A 20,086-nucleotide genomic window follows, 5' to 3' on the forward strand; every position below is an offset into this window, starting at 1 on the left:
GTTTCGTGTTCTTGTTCTTCAACTCTGCAATGAATTTAAAAAAGCCTGTATTGAAGAAGAAACCGCCAACACGGGTTATCTACGACATATGATTGGACGAATCTTTTGTATCTTTGAATTTCTAAATTGAATGTTAACACATTATCTCAAAACGAGATCGTTTACATAATTTAACAATTTTTGCTGCAGTGTATCAATTACAATCTCAAATAAGGATTATCTGATATGAATATGAATTGAAATGTATCTAACGTAAACATAATAGTTATATATTACTTCTGACTTCAAGATAACGTTCCGTGTTGCAATACCATGATTAAAGGTTTACAAACTCATGGACGAAGTTTAATGAATGAATATATATTTCATTTTATAAGTAAAGTCCTAACGCATGAACTTTATGCATATCAATTTATTTGATATTAACATAAAGAAGCATTAGAATGCATTGAGAAACGTCTATGCAACAGCAACACAACACAACGACACATTTTAGTAATAACACAATTCTAGAGTGCAACTAACAGTATTAAACCAAAGTTGTGTATCTATACAAAATATCAAGCTCTTTATCGCATGGTCTAGTTTATAAAAGTTATTAGTCGTTTACTTACTTTTGCGAATGACAAAAACTGTTGCTGCAGCTAGTATCAGTAAAGCAACTACTAAAGTCCCAATGCCTGCACCGAGCATGGTGGTATTTTCATTATTTTTAAATTCACTCACATTTTCCTGTTGACATGCTACAAAACAAACATACTATTGATAATAATTACACATACACTGGCATGCTGTCTATTATTTACGATCTTTTAAGACCAAAAAGAGAAAAGTCACCTTAAAAAACATGGAAAATCATCCGTATTAAAAAAGTGACTTAAAAATGGGGTCGAAAATGTAAAGCTTAAGAAAGTACAGAACAAATCTGAATGTGTAACCGGACAAGACAGTTATGTGACTTGATAACTAGTTTGACTTTGCATGTAAAGTTTTAAAAAAGTGTCAAAATAAAAAGAAACACATTTATTAAAGTTTAATTCACATCTTTAGCAATCAAGCTGCTTTAATTAGTTTTTTAACTTTTGATGCAAGTTCAATTGATTAACAGAAGAATCAGACGTGCTTCTAAATACTTAAAAATAAGACGCCGCTAACACTTGGAAATTTAGGAGGATGTAAACTCAGACGGTTCACTTTAGTTCGATTAAAGGTCCAAAGGGAAATCCATCTTTATTCGGACTAAACTAAAACACTAAGCGGAGTAGTTTAGTGTGAATCTTTTTAATGCAAAGCGATCTAGTTTTAAATGTGAACGTAGAGATCTACCGAAACAAGTACGATTGAATGTATGGCGACAAATTACACGGTCCTTTTATTGCAAAATTAATGAATAACATAAACGGGTTATAAAGTTACGAAAACGTCACGAAGAGTAGTATTAACGTTTTATTTTGTAATCCAAGTTAAACATATTTTTATTTAATATTTTTGTACAAGCATGTGTATCAAAACATTTATTACATTAAATATATTGATGTATACACATATACAGATCTGTTGGGTTAAAACAAATATATATAAACGCAAACTGATGTACAGCCTAATTTCCTTCCTTCAATATTGAATATGTGAAAGAATTTCGTACAAGCTATTCTAATGCAATTAGTTTGTATCAATGGTTCTGATTGGATGACAGTTAGCGTAAAATGCTCTATCTCCTCGTCTGTAACTAAGGTAGCCGACATTTGAATTGCTGAATTTATTGACATGTAGTTTCTACAAAAATTAGCAATAAAACCCACATGTTGTCCCTAGAATCCCGGTGTTGTGACCAACGAAGATAACATCTTTTCGCGGATTTGTCCTTAATGAGGATTTTACACTGAGATAATGATTGAAATTAAATTAAAAACTTGTTTTGCATTAGAATAGAGATAACTGTAATGTATTTGAAGCTTTTTGGACGTCCATCGGTAGTTTACTGTCGCAAATACACGTTTACATGTCTCCGTCAGGCGTCGCCAGATAAAAACTAAATTTGCAACAGTAAAACTACCGATGGACGTCTTTAAAGCTTCAAAAACAATACAGTTATCTCTTAATTTGTGGTATAGAAATTTTGACAAATGAATAACCGGTTAACATATATTGCATTCAAAGAAATCCAAAACGAACATAGCGAACGAATTATTGTTTTTGTCAAATTACGCAATAGTTCAGTAAAAAAAAAGTTAATGTTGTTTACCAAAACATACTGAGGCGAGGCTTGGTTTCGTGTGTTTGTGTGGCTGATCTGTTTGACTCACTGTTAGATAAAGCTCAAATATATTAATAAATCAGTAGCTTGCATGGGTTATTTCGTGAATAACCGCTAGAAAAAAATATTTAGTTTTCTAAAACTTGCCATTTTTAATTTACATGATTTTCTCGCTTCTGTCAAATCCAAAGTTGACATTTCGTAACTAAGAAGCAGCCATGTTGACTTGCTGAAATTAGTTAATATGCAAATAATGCAATAGAGTAGAAAATAAAACAAAACCTACCTCAAAAATCAGTTTTAATACAATGTCATACGAATTTAAATGGTTCACGAAACATTAAACTTTAGAGTTTCTTTTGTATGACGTCATGTCTTGAAATAACTTAAATGCGCCAAAATAAATAATAGACTTTCGAGGAATTGCATTGTATTTCTATTTTGTTGATTTCTCTGAGCCCTTGTGCATTACTTCCATTTATTATGCACCCGAATAAGAATAACAGTTATTTTGTGTTTTTTTAAATTGCACTTTTTAAAACAATAAAAACGGCAAAGGGTCTGCAAATAAGTTCCAATACATGTAGAATTATGTGGGAAGAATATTGTAACAGGCATTATTATGTATATTTCTGACTCTGCGCTTAGTATAGATATATCGAGAATTTTAGCACAATGTTGTTTACAAAGCGAAAGAAGCACGTCATATTAGAATCATTAATGTATACCAAAAGCCATACTAGCATATATAAGGGGTTAACTAAGTTGTCGTCTCAGATGACTGAATATGGTTTGTATAAATAAAACCTTATACAACATAAGGTCAGATTCATTTTACGATTTTTACGACTTTGTAGTCTGGAAGTTTAAAAAAACTGGATTAAAACATTAAAATTGTCAAGTGAATGAAAAATACAGTAAGTGCAGAATTCATTAATGACATAAATTAGCCAAAGAAACAATACAGCAAAAAAAAAAACAAACTAAAAGGAATATTAAAAATATAATTGATGAAAATTATGTATTGAGTCTAGGTACATGCCTATCTAAATTGCTTACTTGTATTACAGCTTTTTTAAAATTGTGAGTATAAATTTGTAAATATTTCGACATAAATATTTATACATGTTATACCTTACCAGCATCAGTTATGCATAATTCTGTGCGAGAGCTGGACTGTCCAAACTGATTTTCAGCAACTATAGCGAAGGTGTATTCCATAGCTGGTTTTAATTCAGTTACTGTAGATACTGAGGATTCTTCCCATTCATTTAGATCTACCTGTTTTGTTATAACTTTCTGTCCTTTTTCGGAATACATTACATAAAATCTGTCAGCACTGTCTCCATTGAACCCAGGTTTCCATATTATTGTGGCTGTTGTGGACTTGCAAACGATATATAAAAAGGGTGACATGGGCTCCCCTTCAAAATTAGATATGTCGTTCATTATTTGTATGGTTACAAATCACAATGTTCACAATTCTACTTGTTCAAAAAAAAAATAGTATCTGCAAGTTTTCGATTATTGGTATTAGTTTATGAATACTTGTTTATCATACCTGTTGTTAACTCTTATCGTTTTCAAACCAGACACTTTGAACCAGTATAAAAAGTTACATTCCGCAATTAATCATGGAATATGATGATTGGTTGTTATTCCTAACATAAAGTTTTGAAACCGTTTTGACGAATTGTTCATATCTTAAAAAAGTTTGCAACTGTAACGAAAGACTTGATGGAATTATCTATTATCTTTTTCTTTATTCCGAAGTCTATCGCACAATTCTTATAAGGTTCCTTTTCTGTTTTTAAACCGATTCTTACAGATGACAAATTATAGTTTCTCATTCGTAGATTATCTAAGCTTATCGACAATATAATACAAAACTTCTTTGCAATGTTAGGTTTAGGTGACTATTCTTTTAATTAACAATAGATGTGCAACTTGAACAAAATACTTACTACCTCATTAATCGAACATAAGAAAACTAGAGAGGATTGGGGCAACATTCTGAAACAGCAACCAACCTTCATTATACCATTATGATTGTTTGTATCTGTATTTCATAAAGACAATGACTTCAAGGTACTTTTTGACATTCAAATATCGTCTCATTTGTACTTTAAACAGCCTACTAAATTATGTCACCTCAACATCAGTATATCAATATATGAATAAAGAGATGTTGAATGAATGCAAATGAGGCAACAATGAAATGAAGTGGATGTTAGAAATTATAAGCAGCCGTACTGCCTTAAACAATAAGAAAACGCAAACCATATAGTCGGCTATTAAAGGGGCCGACATAAAAGAAACTGTATCAAACAAATATGACAGACATGAAAATTGAAATGCGCATGACAAGTGACAGGCACATACAGCATATGGCGGGATTACATATGTTTGTAAACGCTTAACCCTACATATAACATGGGACAGGGATGTAACAGCACAACAAACAAAAAAAACAATGACATCAGTTGAGAATAAGCTTATCTCATCACACAAACCTCGGGCTGGACTTAGCAGGATAACCATTCATTCCTCATCCTAGCATAAAAAAAGACACAATATAGAGAACTGAAAGTACTCGCAATTACTGCCAGCAAGGAGAACTAACAAAATACCACTATGTCTATGACTAGAATAACGAATGCACTGTTTTATAGTAAGGGTTGGTTCATAAAGCTAAACTAATATCAGAGAAAATATAATACTAACATTTTGTTCCAATTGTTCAAATTACAAATTTTCTATTTTGGTTTAGTCATAACCCGAGATTCATAGCAATACAGGAATAAATCTTTTATTGAAGGGGCGCAGTTACTGCCCATATGAGTACCCACTACTTGTCGATACACTTTATCGCTTAAACGTACATGCTTGTTGTCAAAGAGAACCTTTAAATCTTCAATCAAAATATGATAACCAGAACATGTTCAGTTAGTGTACTTTCCTGTTTCGTTACAGAAAAATGCTGAAAACGATTTACAGCAGATATCTTTGCAATGAGACTTTTCAAAAGACCATTTAATTAAATATGAAAACTTGTTCTTGATAAGATTGTGTGGAAGTGCAGCGTATAAACAAATTATACCTGACAACAGAATAAAAAGGACCATCAAAAGCTGCATGTATTTTATCTAAAACCTCTTTATATTTTTTAACACACTTCAAAACAATAAATACTAGTACTATTATTTAGATATGTGGATTACATTTTTGTGTAAACTGCAAAAATATACAAACAGCAAAAATAAGGATAATAGAAATGGGCCCTGTTGGACATATACCAAGAGTAGACTTCATGCAAAGCATTATAATTTATTGATAAATTACATTTCATAGACAAAGGGTATTTTTAGGCAAATAAAACCAAAATTTTGTTCAAAATGCGCAGACTTTATAAAAAAGATTTTAAACAAAGATTACTCGCGTGTTTTTCTATGTTGTGTTAGTAACAACTATTAAATCCGCCCTCAAAATCGAGGGATGGGCCCGATTACTAACAAATGTGATCAAATCGGTTACATGAAGGGTTTATGTGTAATTGATTACTTTGATTTTTTTATTACATGATTTTCCGATTACTGTAAATTCCATGCTTCAAATTTTAAAAATCAAAATAAGTTTAGATATCACAACAACGTTTGTACTCTTTTCAAACATGCAAGCAATTACTCTATATGTGTTGTTCATAATACCTATTTAAACAAATGTAAAGATATTTAACTATTCTACTGACTGTCGATACATTTATTTTTAGGCATGTCTGTTTTTACTGTTCATAACGTGAAATACTTAATTCCTGGTACATGTATGTGTTTTAGTTGATTTTTATCTCTAATTAATATTGGTTTATAATTATTTGTATGGTCTTTCAAGTAGCTACCAGAAGCTGCAAGTACTAACAAATCGTATTTTCGTGTTAATATGACCTGTTACTACAATTTGTTATGCTTTTTTTGTTATTCATTGTTTACCTAGTTAATGTTATAGCTAGTTTCTCTATTTTTGATATACACCAGCTGTAATAAGCATGACTATAAGTATTCCCTTCTGTTCCCGTACGATGAACTAAAAAAATATTTATTTCTTAAAAAATATTTCCGTATTGCATTACTGAATTCCGCGTTACTTTGCGCCCCTTGTTTTATTGATTTTGTGTATACATTGTGTCATAGATCAAATGTATTCGTTCAGTGTATGTCCACTTCTTTGTGTTAATATGTCTTTTGATTGAGTTAGGTCAATTGATATTTTCTAGTGTATCTTTATATGTTGTGATGTTACCTTACCTATTGTGTCATGTAAGGGTAAATGCTGGAACCTGAAACGTTTAAGTCCGCTGCATTTGTTTGTAAATGTCCTAAGTCAGGAACCTGATGATTATTGGTTGTCGATTGTTGATGTGACTCATAAGCTTGTTTTTTTTATTGTTGTTTTATATAGATAAGACCGATATTTTACACTATTCATTTTTGGGGCACTTAATTGTCCTCATTTATGTGTGAGCTAAGGCTCCGTGATGACGATCGTACTTTGACCTATAATGGTTTACATTTACAAATTGTGACTTGAATGGAGATTTGTTTTATTGACATTCATACCACATCTTTTACTCTCTATCTAGACCAAGTTTGATAAAACTAAATGCATCCGTTGTTCTTAGTGATAAAGAAACTAAACTTAATGCAAACACACATCAGTAATGTACCCGTTTTGCGATATTACGTATGCTTTCAATATTGTTGATTAGTGGTGTGTATTTGATATCCAGTGATTTATTATTCTTTTTTTAATGTTGAAGAAAATTTTCTTTAATTCAAAAACTTACTTTTAGGAATTACTTCGACGGAATATATATAATCTTCTCTACTACCCATTCCATTGCCGGCATGAATGTAATAATGACCAAAATCTTTCTCGATTACATTTTCTAGATACAGACTAGAAAATACTCTATTGTTGATAACACTGTTTGAAGTTTGTAGTGTTACATTAACAGACGTTTTATTATTTATTAAAGTCCAATAAATATAAGGTGCAGGGTATGCAATAATTGGGACCGTTATATTTAAAGGCTCTTGGTCTTTGACTGCAATCAATTTTGTAACATTATACTCTATTGAATTTACTCTTGGAGAACCTAAAACAGACAAGAAAAAATATAAGTTGACACATTTAAATGTCACATGTACTTACAGCAAGATAGTAACTATATTATTTTATTATAGTTAAGATTCTCTTTTCAAAACATTCTCTTCTATTTGTTTGCAAATTAAATTGTTGGTAAAACATTGGATAAAACGTTATCAAAAGTTATCAAAATTAAAATACATTCTTATCAGTCTTTAATTTCTTATATACTCCACTGTTATTTAAATCCATCATCGCTGTGTACCTCGTGAATGTCCTTCTCAAGTATATAGTCAAATGCTGCTAATAGGAGTTCTTGAAATCGATTTATCATACTTGAATGATTATCAGGTACACATTAATAAGTTCGTCGTTGTATTGATGTAGTATCAAAGTTTAATATCAATAGCTGTATTACGAAATGATATTTACTGACGCTGCGTTTGACAGTTATAGTTTAAGTTTAAATGTGTTTGAAACACAAAAGGGATTTAACAATTTAGGTAACATGTGTAGCAGTTGAATGCTGTGTTTAAATTCCCCCAATGCATATTTGTTTCCCTAAGCAGACTTTAGTTTGGAAATATTATAATATGATATTCTATATTCAGTGACGAATACATATATTCAACTACATAATATTTCTTCAATATTGGACGACTGCTAGACCAAGGGGATAGAAGAAAGGAAATGGGTCGAGAAGAACGAATAACAGAAGCCAGGAAAAGATCGAGGAATTGATAAAATTTTAAATCCTATATCTTAATAAAATGAAGTTATATGTCCTATTTTTGATATACTAGTAAAGCGCTTTCAAATTCAATACAGGTAAGTTAAATGTGGATTTACTAGATACTAAAACATTTGATTCGTTTTACATAATCCCCAACACTTTTATAATTTGCGTACCTTTGCGACCTATTATGAAATATTTTGATAAAAGTCGGGCTTGCGAACAGATGATTTTAATGTACCTTAACCACTGACATGGATATACAGTCAAATCTATTTACTTACTGAGAAAAAAATAAATACTTGTATTGCGTGTACAAAATGGTGTATATGAGGTTGTTTGATTCATAAGCTAACTAAAGCGTTTACTTAACTTACATCTTACGTCGATGTCAATTTTTTTCGTATCTTCACCGATAATGTTGTTAGCAGCACAGGTATATTTTCCCATTGATAAGCATCCAACTGGTCTGATAGTCAGTGTACTAACTTGGACATTGATGTTTTGTTCCCGTATATCGTGAATAAAATTTATGTGAGTTTTTCCAAGGATCTGTTCCGCAAATAACCATGTTATGTTCGAAGATGGTACACTCTCCACATTGCATGAAAATACAGCAGTGTCGTTTTCATGAAATGATCTGTTTCCAAAAATAGTATTCACTGCTGGTAGGACTAGGAAAGTAATTGTGTCATTTATTATGTCATTCATCGTATATTTTGATATTTTGCAGTCATGTTCATATTGGTTCATTAATGTGGTTTGCATGGAACTTGAGACAACGAATAACTTATACTGTAGGAACAATATTTTCAATTAAGGACTGTTAACCAGGCCAAAACAATATATATGGCTATGCCAAGATTTTATTTACCAAGGACGAAGTACGAGTTTCAATATTATCTAACAGGTCTAATATAACGTATTGATTCAGTGAAAGTCGTAAATGTTGATATAACATATGTAATTAAATTATATTAGATTATTTTTTGGTTTTAAATTGATTGTTATTTCTGTGTTTTAAATGGTATTTTGCTAAATTTTTTACATGCCATTGAAGATTTGAGTAAATAAATTAAACTTGTTTCATATTAAAAAAATCTACAAAGTTCATTTGGCTCTGTTTAGAACAAATACGATGTTAAATTATATATAATTTCACGACTGCTGCAATTCTTGTGATGTGTGACGTCATAACGCATAGTATATTCGAACAGCAAAGTATTATACTCATATCTTAATTTAGATTTAATATTTAAAGAGTTTTAATATTGATCATCAAGATATGTATATAAATAGACACATATCGTCTATATATTCAAAAAAAAAGAAACAATGCTTCATCGGCATTCATACCACATCTTCGTATATCTATTCAGATACACAAGCTAACATTTATCCTCCGACATCACAACATTGTAATAGCTTGAAACACCTAATTACCATCATGCAGTCATAGTAACTAACGAAAAAAACAGTTAATTTCTGTATTTGGACGTACGATTTACTTACAGTTTACAATAATATTTATATGTAATGAAATCTTGCTACCAACAGTATTCGAAGCATTACATTTGTACGTTCCTGATTGGTTCCTGGCAATTTTGGGAATATTCAGCATAGATGAAGCAATACCAGAAAGTTTGTCAGGCAAATTAGGTCCTGTCCATGTCAATATACATCTGGGGTTACAATCTGCTGTGCATGTTATATTTGTCACGCTTTCAGTTTCGTTTACTCTGTGAAACTGTTTTTGAGGTGAAATATCAACAACTGCAGGGCCATCTAGATGACAAAGGAATGAAGAGTATCTATCATGATGTTATATTTAAATTATATACTATTTGGTAGCATGGCTTTTATTACAGTTTACCCTATACTTAGCAAAATAGTTGTTGCAAATGAGTAACGAGAGGACGTAAACTAGCAATAAATTCACACCCAGGCTGATAACCTACAATATTATTAATTCGTATATTTTAACTAATTTGATTCGCTAATGAATAGTCACATGCTAAACTATATTTTCGAAAGAAGACAGAAAACGGGGGATAGCAAAAAGCAAATTGCAAAGCAAAAAGCATATTGCACAGTTATTTTTTAAATATCTAAAAAAACAATATACTTTGTAACGTCATATAATGAATTTCATCTCTTATTTTTTTAGAGTAAATTCACATTGCGATAAGACGTGTCACGGTACTGGTCTATCACAAGTTCATGTATTTGGTTTTGATGTTATATTTGTTATTCTCGCGGGCTTTTGTCTGATGTTTGGTCCGTTTCTGTGTGTGTTACATTTTAGTGTTGTGTCGTTGTTTTCCTCTTATATTTAATGCTTTTCCCTCGGTTTTAGTTTGTTACCTCGATTTTGTTTTTTGTCCATGGATTTATGGGTTTTGAACAGCGGTATACTACTGTTGCCTTTATTTATTCATGAGGATTGTTTAACGTTTTATAAAAAAAAGATATGTATCATCGATTAATTGACGAAGACATTGTTTTCAAAAATACAAGATGTAAAAAAATAAAAGTGATAAAAAAAAACTAATCACATAATAATGTTGTAATGGTCTAGGAGACAATGTGAAATCTACATTTATCATATACTTAGCATTGATATGATATCTTTTGCATATTTGTAATGAGCGGAAGTACACAAGCCATAATTTCCCACCCGGGCTGATAACCCATATCAGAGGCATCTCGTGCACAAAACCCATAATAGTGCCTCTCGTGCAAGTAACTTCCGGTATTTCCGGTATCGGTTGTTTACTTTTCCATTGTGACGTCCTTTTTTATGACGACATAATTTACGGGAAATTTTGATGGAATAGGCTAGTATTTGCTCACAACAAACCTGGAACAATAATGATCATAAAACTCTTTCCATTGTTCAATGTTTCAAAATGCCTCTCTAGGAAATAGTAACATAAATAAATATGGAGGTTATGATGTTTTTGTTGAGCAATTAAAGTGTATTTGTTGGATTCTTAATTAAACAGTTTTATAAAGTTTTTGACTGTTTTAGTTATTTTATATTTTAATTTGCCATAAATATATCAATTGTCGGAAGTATTTGATGAAGTGATTAATACATGACCTTTTTTCATATCGGTCCGGATATCATCCCTTGACCCATATCAGCACCTCGGCTGATATGGGGGACTTTGGATGATACCCTGGCCGATATGGAAAAGGCCATGTTTAAATCTGTATAACATTTCAACAAAAATGCAATGACGATTTTGATAAAAATATGATCGGAAATTAATAATAAAATAAGTGTAGCCTATATATGAGGTCAATATTAATTTGTATAATATGTTATTTAAAAACAAGGAAAGCTACATTTGCATTTAAAGCATAAACTACATTTTATCAGCAAACATGATTATATGGACATCAATTATACTGCTAGACACAAATGGGTCTTTTCCCCTCTTTCTTCCACATACAAGAACTAGTGTTAAAATCTTATTCTGCGACTTAATAATACTATTTGCTTGCTATTCATTGAAAAATTATAAACAAATAAGAATTTGTCATATTTCCTGATTTTGTTTTGATTAATTTCATGTGTTTGCTTTGTTTGTTTCTGCTTTGCATGATTTCTTTGTGAAATGTTTACTCATTGATTGATTGTTGGTTGCTTAACGTCCAGTGGCAAATATTTCATGCATATTCAGGACGAGAACAAGTTAACAATAAATACAATAGGTAGGTTGTTATAATAGAGGATGATGGTCGGGGGAATTTGGACTGCCACTGGAAAATGAGGGTATACTGGATAGAGATAGAAATTTTGCCTTGCAACAGGCCACCTACGGACCCCTCAAAGAGTTTTTGCAAGGGTTCTTAACGTGCAAAGAGCGTGGCACTCTCTTTACACGAGACATCGGATTTAACGTTCCCCTTCTGACCGGATGTGACTTCGAACTTGATACATCCCGCACAGCCAAACGGACGCCCCACTTCGGCAAGCGTTTAACTGCCGGAAATGTTTACTCAAAATATCGTATTTTTTACTTTTGAAAGCTTAAATTTTGCGGCTTCGTTTATATAATTTGTTACAATAAAACAATGTTATTGTTTTTTTCTGTTTTTCTTGATTTGTCTATATCTGTAACTTCCAGTTGAAATCAGATTCAAAATCGAATACTTTTGTATATGAAGTAGAGAAAGAGTGTTGCAAGATGTAGGGTAAGAATTACTATCGCTTAGTGATATCAGGTTGTCGTTCACTCTGAGTGTTTGTTAGATGTATTTCTATGTGTATCCATCTGATGAGTTAAACCTTTTTATAGTTCGCTCTTATGTTTTACTGTTACACCACAGTCCCAGGTAAAGAAGGGTTGGATTGAGATTCAGATTTCGCTAACATGTCTTACCCAGCCATTGTACGTGTATGTCTGTCCCAATTCAGGAGCGTGAAATTCAGTGATTGTCGTTTGTTGGTGTGTTATATTTGTTGTTCGTTTTTTTTTTATACAAATATTAAGTGGTTATTTTTCTCATTGAATTGTTTTACATTTCATTTCAAGGCCTTTTATATCCGTCTATGCAGTTTGGGCTTTAATTTCTTCATTGTTGCCTGCCGTACGGTGAACTAAAGTTGTTAATTTCTGTGTCATTTGGTCTCCTGTGGAGAGTTGGTCTCATTGGTAATAATATCAAATCTTCTTTTTTTATATTCATGATGACCGTGGTAAATATCTTAATCAATAACTTAATGTTTTACAAAATTAATTAATACAATTTAAATATGTCAGAGGTGTCAAACTTTAAAATTAGAAAACTGTGCAGTTCAGTATCTCTTAATTAATTATGTTATGTCAGGATAAATATTCAAACGTAAAAGACGTGGAAACAGATTAAGGCTGGCAATCACTTTAAAAATGTTATAGTCTGAAATGGCCTATATTTGCACTCGACTGTACTGACTTTTACTCGACCAATCTGAATCGGTAAGACATTTTTTGATAATACTGGACAGTAGCATTTTTAACAATCTGAACTTGTACTCGACCTTTACTTGATCAGTACTCGAAAATTTGAATCTATCTGTTGAAGTTCATCAATTTAGGAACTGTTTTTAACAACAGCTATTTTCCCTGGCTAGAACTTTGAACAACAATTTGAATTAAAAAAAATCAATATAGCGTTGAAACCGAAATTTCACAATGGACATAATAATTATAACTTCAACACCATAGGTATCCACACTTATATGTACATTGTATATGTTTACTTTAAGAATTTCGAATATGTTCCTTATACGTCGTAACTACAATCCCCTTCCCTTTTATGAATGTGACCTACCGAATTAGACTATATACCAGATTTGTTATACTATTAACATGAGCAATACGACGGGTTTTAAGTTCAAACATATTTATTTATCGTGGTTTGGGAAACAATTTTTGCAACTTGTAGCGGCCTTAGCCTGCTCTTTTTCGAAATCTACAAGGGTGTCTCTAACGTGCAAGAGTTATGGGTCTCTCTTAACACGGGTCAGCCATTTGTCGTCCTCTTCCGACTCTCATCGTTTCCCTGAGACCATGCTCGAAATTTTTGTTCCTGAAATTTTCATCCCGGAACAGGAATCTAATCAGGCACATTTGTGTTAGTAGTCCGATGCACTAACCACTACACCACGGCTCTCGACGGGTGCCACATGTGGAGCAAGATCTACTTACCCTTCAGGAGCACCTGCGATCACCCCTAGTTTTTTTGTTAGTTTTAGTCTGTTTATTTTCAATTTATGAGTTTGACTGTCCCTCTGGCATCGTCCTTCTTTTAAAACAAAAATAAAATAAGCTGATCCAACAATCTAAATACTGAATTGTTACTAATATTTTCAATGTTATTAAAAATATTTTGAACGTTTCAGATATATTATATGATTACTGTACACTTTTAACTATTAACTTAAGCATAGTATCGATTTATGGTTTTAGTGGAGTAAAGTTATCATACAGTGAAATGTGTCCCAAAGTTACACTAATCACATGGTTATAAATCATTTCAATAACATTTAAATATTTTTTGTTAAAATTAAAGACATGACACACAAGAAGCGCTTTAATAAGGTGTAAAGTTCTTAATAAATGTGTTTTAGAGGTAAAATTTAAACCCTATTTTTACTTTTCTTATTATTCAGTATGAAACTTTTAATCTACTTCGAGTTTTTCGAAATGACAAGGATAAATGATGAATGACGAATACATCCGGATTCATTTTTATTTATGTGATCAGACTTCCCTATTTGTGACAATACCAGCTGTGTTTTATGTGTGTCATGGCATGTGTTGTGTGTACGTTGCATTTTAAGACCTGAAACTGAGACATCAAATAACAACAACATATTACACTCTTATTTTCGTCGCATATGCATACTATATCAAGAATATAAAACAAATAATCTATCAGTTAAGTACTTTATACTCACAGTAAACGATAACATTGATATGAACAGATACCAGACTACTAACACTATTTGAAGCAATGCACGAATACTTTCCGGCTTGGTTTTTGTTGATTTTCTGCAGGTGCAGTACAGATGTAATGCCTTCTTGAAGATAAGGTCCATTCCATATCATAGTACATTCAGGTTTACAATCAGCTGTACAGTTAATAGGACCAATATTTCCAAATGTTTCTATAGCTGTGAAATTCTGTTTTAAAGGCATTATGTTAACTTTTCGTGGACCGTCTGAAACCAGAAATCTTCAATCTGGCAACAAGTTACACTTATGCAACGATATTACAGTATCGATATTGCTCCTCATTGAAAAAGCTATTAGCAGCTCAGTTTTCTATTATTTTTACCAATGATGATAATCGCAAAAGTTAACAAAAATCAAATTCAACAATTAGACGTGATAACAAGACTACCGGAATATAAATGATACCTTTGGAGTTCAATTATTTTGTTTGTCATGATATGGCGGTTCTGAAGAATTTGTTTTAACTAATTTCGTATGAGTGGCAAACAAATTTAAAAGTTGGCGGCTTCCTTACTTTATGATATATTTTTCTCCCTGAGGGTGAAGTCCGAGTGTATAGTGTACGGCATCGTATAGCATTTTTAACAATCTGAACTTGTACTCGACATTACTACATAAGATATAACAAACACTAAATAATTACATATCTTAAATTTTATTTATTCTCAATTTTCGAGAGGCCTCAATTCTGACAGCACAGGAAGTTTGTGTTTTGAGCAAATACATACAGCTTTTTAAATGCATCTACAGTCATTTAATTGTCAGCATATGTACACAAGCGAACAATATCAGGTGAACTTATATTAAATTTTTGAATGATGCAACTTTAGTTTTGTCCAATGACTGATATGGTGATATCCATCTTAAATAAATCTGCGTTATGATATGGAAAAGATAAAGGAAGATCATTTATAAAAATCAAAAACACACAGCTCCTAAAATGGATCCCTGAAGTATCACCGTGTTTTGTTGTTGTACATCTGAAGATGTATTTGGAATAAATACCATCTGGTGTGTCAGCCAATTGTGATGTTTACCAACGTATCGAAGACTCAAGTTAAAGCAAATTTGTATTTGTTTGATTATTTTAGAAAAGCAGTTCGAGATATAGTAGATTAACGTCTTTTGCTAGACATAGAAACACTGCCAAAATAGTTTCAGTATTTTTGTTTTGTCTGAAGCAGAAAAGCGATCGATTGAATTATTTTTTTAATATCTTCAAGTCAAAAACGATGGTTTGCCATATTGTTGAATTGTTGAAGATGACAGTTGTTAAAATATGCACCGGAAATGATCTTGTTTTAGACCGTAAATAATAGATGCTGTTCTAGACCCTGGTTTTAGATTATCTTTAACAGTTTAATTAGCGATTCCATTCTATACAAATACTTTTAAAAAAGACCCTATTCCAACCAGCAGGACATGAAAACGGGACCCTGTTCTAAACAACAGGGCATTACAAAGCGACCCTGTTTTGCGTCACTAATAATATAGGAATAAACCCCACCGGAGCGAGTTCAATGACTGACTAAGACGTTGCTCAATCAAGTCATGCTTTTGTTATTCCCCCTATAATCTACCAAATTTTCAAACAAAAAGGGGGGCCCTGAATCTGGGGTAGCCTATGAATTCATAAACAAATTAATTGTTGCAACGGTGAAATATTCAACTGGAAATTTTTGTCACGTAAAAGTCATGTGTAAAACGGGATATTCCAATTTCAGGGCTATACTGTCCCACATATTTAGATAATTTCAAAACTGCACAATACATAAAATACCAAGAAAATATGAACTTTAAATAATGTGTCTGAATAAAGGATTTTTTTCAGGGACATTAAGTTAGTTTTCGCACCAACAACAAAAAAACACACTTAGTAACCTATGAATAATAAATCAGTTGTACGTGTTGTCAATGTTGGTCAAAATGTGATTGGCTATGCTGTCATTGTAGAAACGATTCGGCTAGAACTTTATGACATTTTCACAAACCAAACGTCAATGTATGTACAATATATGTACTATACAAGACCGCCTTCCATTCAGTTTATATGGGGACCAAGTCCCCAATAACGGTAGAAAAATCAATAAAAAAAAAAAATTCCCGAATTTTTCATTCTACTAATCAACTCAAAATCGTTAAAAAAAAATTTCAGATCTAGTTCCTGTTCCGGTTTCCCTCGCATTTGCGCAGAAATCTGTCTTGTTTGCATGAGACTTTTAAAAAAATATATATTTATCAGTCTAGTAAGATATAAGATTGGAATACAATTTCTTTTTTGATAATGGTTTGATTTAAAAAAAAAAAACGTTACCTGATGGAAGCGTTTCTTTTGTTTACATTGAATATGACGCCATAACTTAAAGAACGTCACAGCTAAATCCCTAACAACAGAACCAAAATCGGGAACGTTACGGTACACAATGTATTTAGGCGAGTGACTTTTTTCAAAAAGACGCTTAGTTAACGACTTTAATGCACCCACCTTAACACACGGCTGTATTATATATCATTCGAAAGCTGATAATCTGTACTTTCTGTTTTGCCTGGTCGTTAAAAAATCGTACGGTGCATTTTCTGTTATAGTCCAGCGGATATCAGAATAATTGATCACTTTATGGTAAAAGCATGGAACTTGGCATAGTGAAAGATTAAGGGGTATAGACAAAATTTAGATATGGAGCCACGAAAAAAAAATCCAATATGGCCGCAAAATTCAAGATGGCCGACATAAGTATAACATAATTCACTTGATGAAGTCTTCCAATTTTAATGAGTTCAGAAGATGTCACAAACTTAAGGAAATACAATTAAGATATGTCAATTATTATTTTTTTAAACCTTATAATACAAAAATCATCAAAATGGCGTCCCAATTCAAAATGGCGCGTCAAAATGTATAAGTTTGACAGTATTCGTATGTATACACCATCATTGTGTGTTATAAATTTACCAAATTCGTAAAACTGGATAATTTGATATCGACAAAGGCCTACAATGTATCATAAATACTTGGGTGCATAGATAATATTTTCAAAATGGCGGCAATATTCAAAATGGCGCCGTTTAACATATGAAAATTTGATGTTTGTTTTTAAATATGGTATAAAAATAATCAAAAAATAATGGATCAATTATTTCAATACAAGAACGAATAAACAAGCATATTATTATTTAATGTAACAGGTGACATTAACTATGAAATAAAAATGGCCGATATAACTCAACATGGCGTTTTTGATGAGTTCTTATTTTTCACAGCTACAGGTAATGACCTAAGAAAATTTCACAATTTTCCTGAAATGAAAAAAATATCCAACATATGCAGTATTGAATCAGTGCAAAGAGTATTTCTTTTTTAAGAAATGAAATAAAAAAAAACCTCACAAGTTACTATTCAACATAACAACAGATCAAAATTATAATTAAAATATGATACAAATGTAGGAAAATCAAAAGAAAGCACAGTCTTAATCAGTTTCTCTTTCACAGTCCGGTGAGCAGTTTCATAATGCTGTGCATTTAAATGCTGCTTTCAAGAATTTACATGCATGTCATTGAAGCTTCAGCAAGCACAGATCAGAATGATACCATAGAGTTTTTGCCAACCAAATAAATCTGGTGAGGTCATACTTGGATTTGCAACTAAACAATTGCCCAAAATAACACTACCTTGGTAAGCTGCACGTTTCGTATGTTTGATGAAGAAGTGCAGTGTTGGAAGAATATTGTCAATTGTTCTTGTCTTCTGCGTGAATAACTGTTTTCTTTACTCATTCACCACATTAGCTGTACTAGATCGGTCATACAAAAGCACAATATATCGTTCTATTACTTTTAACACTTTTAAAATTTCCACTTCATTTGAATTCTCGATAACCTGCAGAAATGCCTCTGACAACTCCTCATATACGAACCATATGTCCCAAGCTGATTTCTTACCTTTCCCAAAAAAAAAGCTGAGACTGTGTTACAACTGGCAAATGAATGGAACAGTGGAAATACTTTCAATTTCAATGGTCCTAGAGCAAGGCACAATCCATGGATTGAAATATGTCGGGAGTTCTTTCCAGTGTCAAATCCTATCCACAGCTGTTCAGCCATTTGACTTCCCCTTTTAATACAGCTGGAACTAAGGACATGTCAATTGAAAGTTCTCCTTCATTTAATGGGATATCTGGTTCGCTGAATCTTAGTACAGCTGGTGGAAGATTTGAATAACTCTTTGGTAAAAGAGGCACTCTCTTTGATTGGCATTTGCAAATAGGTTCAGATTGGTCAAATGTTTAAACAACGCCTTGACCAACCTCTGAAATATGCTTGAATAAAGATATACCTGTACCATGGAATGTCTTTTAACGAGATACTGCTTGGATTGTGACCAATGTTGTCTACAGCAGATGAGGTAAACGCATTTCGTTGTAGATTGGTAGGGCAAACAATACCTTCTTGGACATAACGACGACAAGCATCATTGGCCATGGAAGTAGAAATTTCTAACACTTGGTTGTAGATGACAGACAGTCTAAGTTTGAAGAAAGTATCTACTAGATCACGTTTTCTAGTCTTACAGTCATGACAGTAGATCATGATTCCCAAATAAGCACAAACTGGAGGTAGTTCATTATCTTTCATGTGACGGTTGGATAGTTTCTTTGTACAACTTTACATTAGAGGCTGTGTTATTGTTTATGTCGACTCAGAATATGAACGATCCTAAATGTTAGGTCGAAATTGAATCAGACGGACCAAAGAAAGCAATGACTGGGGTACAGAAACTTCCTGACATCCATTTGGGAAGGTTCCTTTAAATTCTAAATTTGATGCGAAAATATCATTACGAACAAACCTAGCTGCTTTTGATATGTTGACAAACTCATTATCAAAGCCTTCTAATCAGATTCTCTTCAATGCAGGACCAATGTCATCTTTGAAAGCAAGAATGTTTTCAAGGCCTTGTTTGTAAGCATCTAAGTTATGGAAATTAGATACAATTCTGTGTTTTAGTCGTGTACTATTAACTCGAGATGAAACATCTGCACCTAGACATGTTATTTTTTCCGAATAAAGTTTACATAGATCTGACAACTTGTAAACACGTATGGTCTCATCGCACGATCTTGTTTCATTTATATAAGAGACTATTTCTGAAAATGCAATACCATGGATTTGACTTTCCTTCTTATATTCGACATTATCATTTTTCGTTTCAATTCGAGATGCACGATTATATAAGCAAACTAAACATTCCGAGTGGTACTTTGCTTCCTGTGCAATTAGATCAACAGTTCTGAAATTTGCAAGAAACGATGTGTCATTTAATTTTACTGCACATTCTCTCACACGTGTATCTTATCCAAATGTTGAGGACTCATCAAGGGCTTCTTGGCTATTTTCATTATGGAAATAGCACACAGACGGGTTACTGGTGGACTGAAAGGAAAA

At 32.3% G+C, this 20,086-nt stretch overlaps 1 protein-coding gene across 1 annotated transcript; it reads right to left on the reverse strand.

Annotated features, from left to right (window-relative positions):
- Positions 1 to 606: 606 nt before the first annotated feature.
- Positions 607 to 19,276, reverse strand: LOC134722359 (hemicentin-1-like). The gene is made up of 6 exons (XM_063585974.1): positions 18,978 to 19,276; positions 9,645 to 9,943; positions 8,510 to 8,806; positions 7,098 to 7,409; positions 3,397 to 3,681; positions 607 to 743 (listed from the first exon to the last, which is right to left on the reverse strand). The coding sequence occupies exons 1-6, from the start codon at positions 19,274 to 19,276 to the stop codon at positions 607 to 609; spliced, it is 1,629 nt and encodes a 542-aa protein (XP_063442044.1).
- Positions 19,277 to 20,086: the final 810 nt, after the last annotated feature.

Source organism: Mytilus trossulus, chromosome 6 (genome assembly GCF_036588685.1).
Source record: "Mytilus trossulus isolate FHL-02 chromosome 6, PNRI_Mtr1.1.1.hap1, whole genome shotgun sequence".
Lineage (NCBI taxonomy): Eukaryota > Metazoa > Mollusca > Bivalvia > Mytilida > Mytilidae > Mytilus > Mytilus trossulus.

Coding starts and splice junctions, on each gene's coding strand:
- LOC134722359 (XM_063585974.1), bottom strand. CDS start 19,276: ATGAAAGATAATGAACTACCTCCAGTTTGTGCTTATTTGGGAATCATG. Junction 8,807..9,644: donor TATAAATATTATTGTAAACT/GTAAGTAAATCG, acceptor TTACTTTCCTAG/TCCTACCAGCAGTGAATACT. Junction 744..3,396: donor ATTATGCATAACTGATGCTG/GTAAGGTATAAC, acceptor TTTGTTTTGTAG/CATGTCAACAGGAAAATGTG.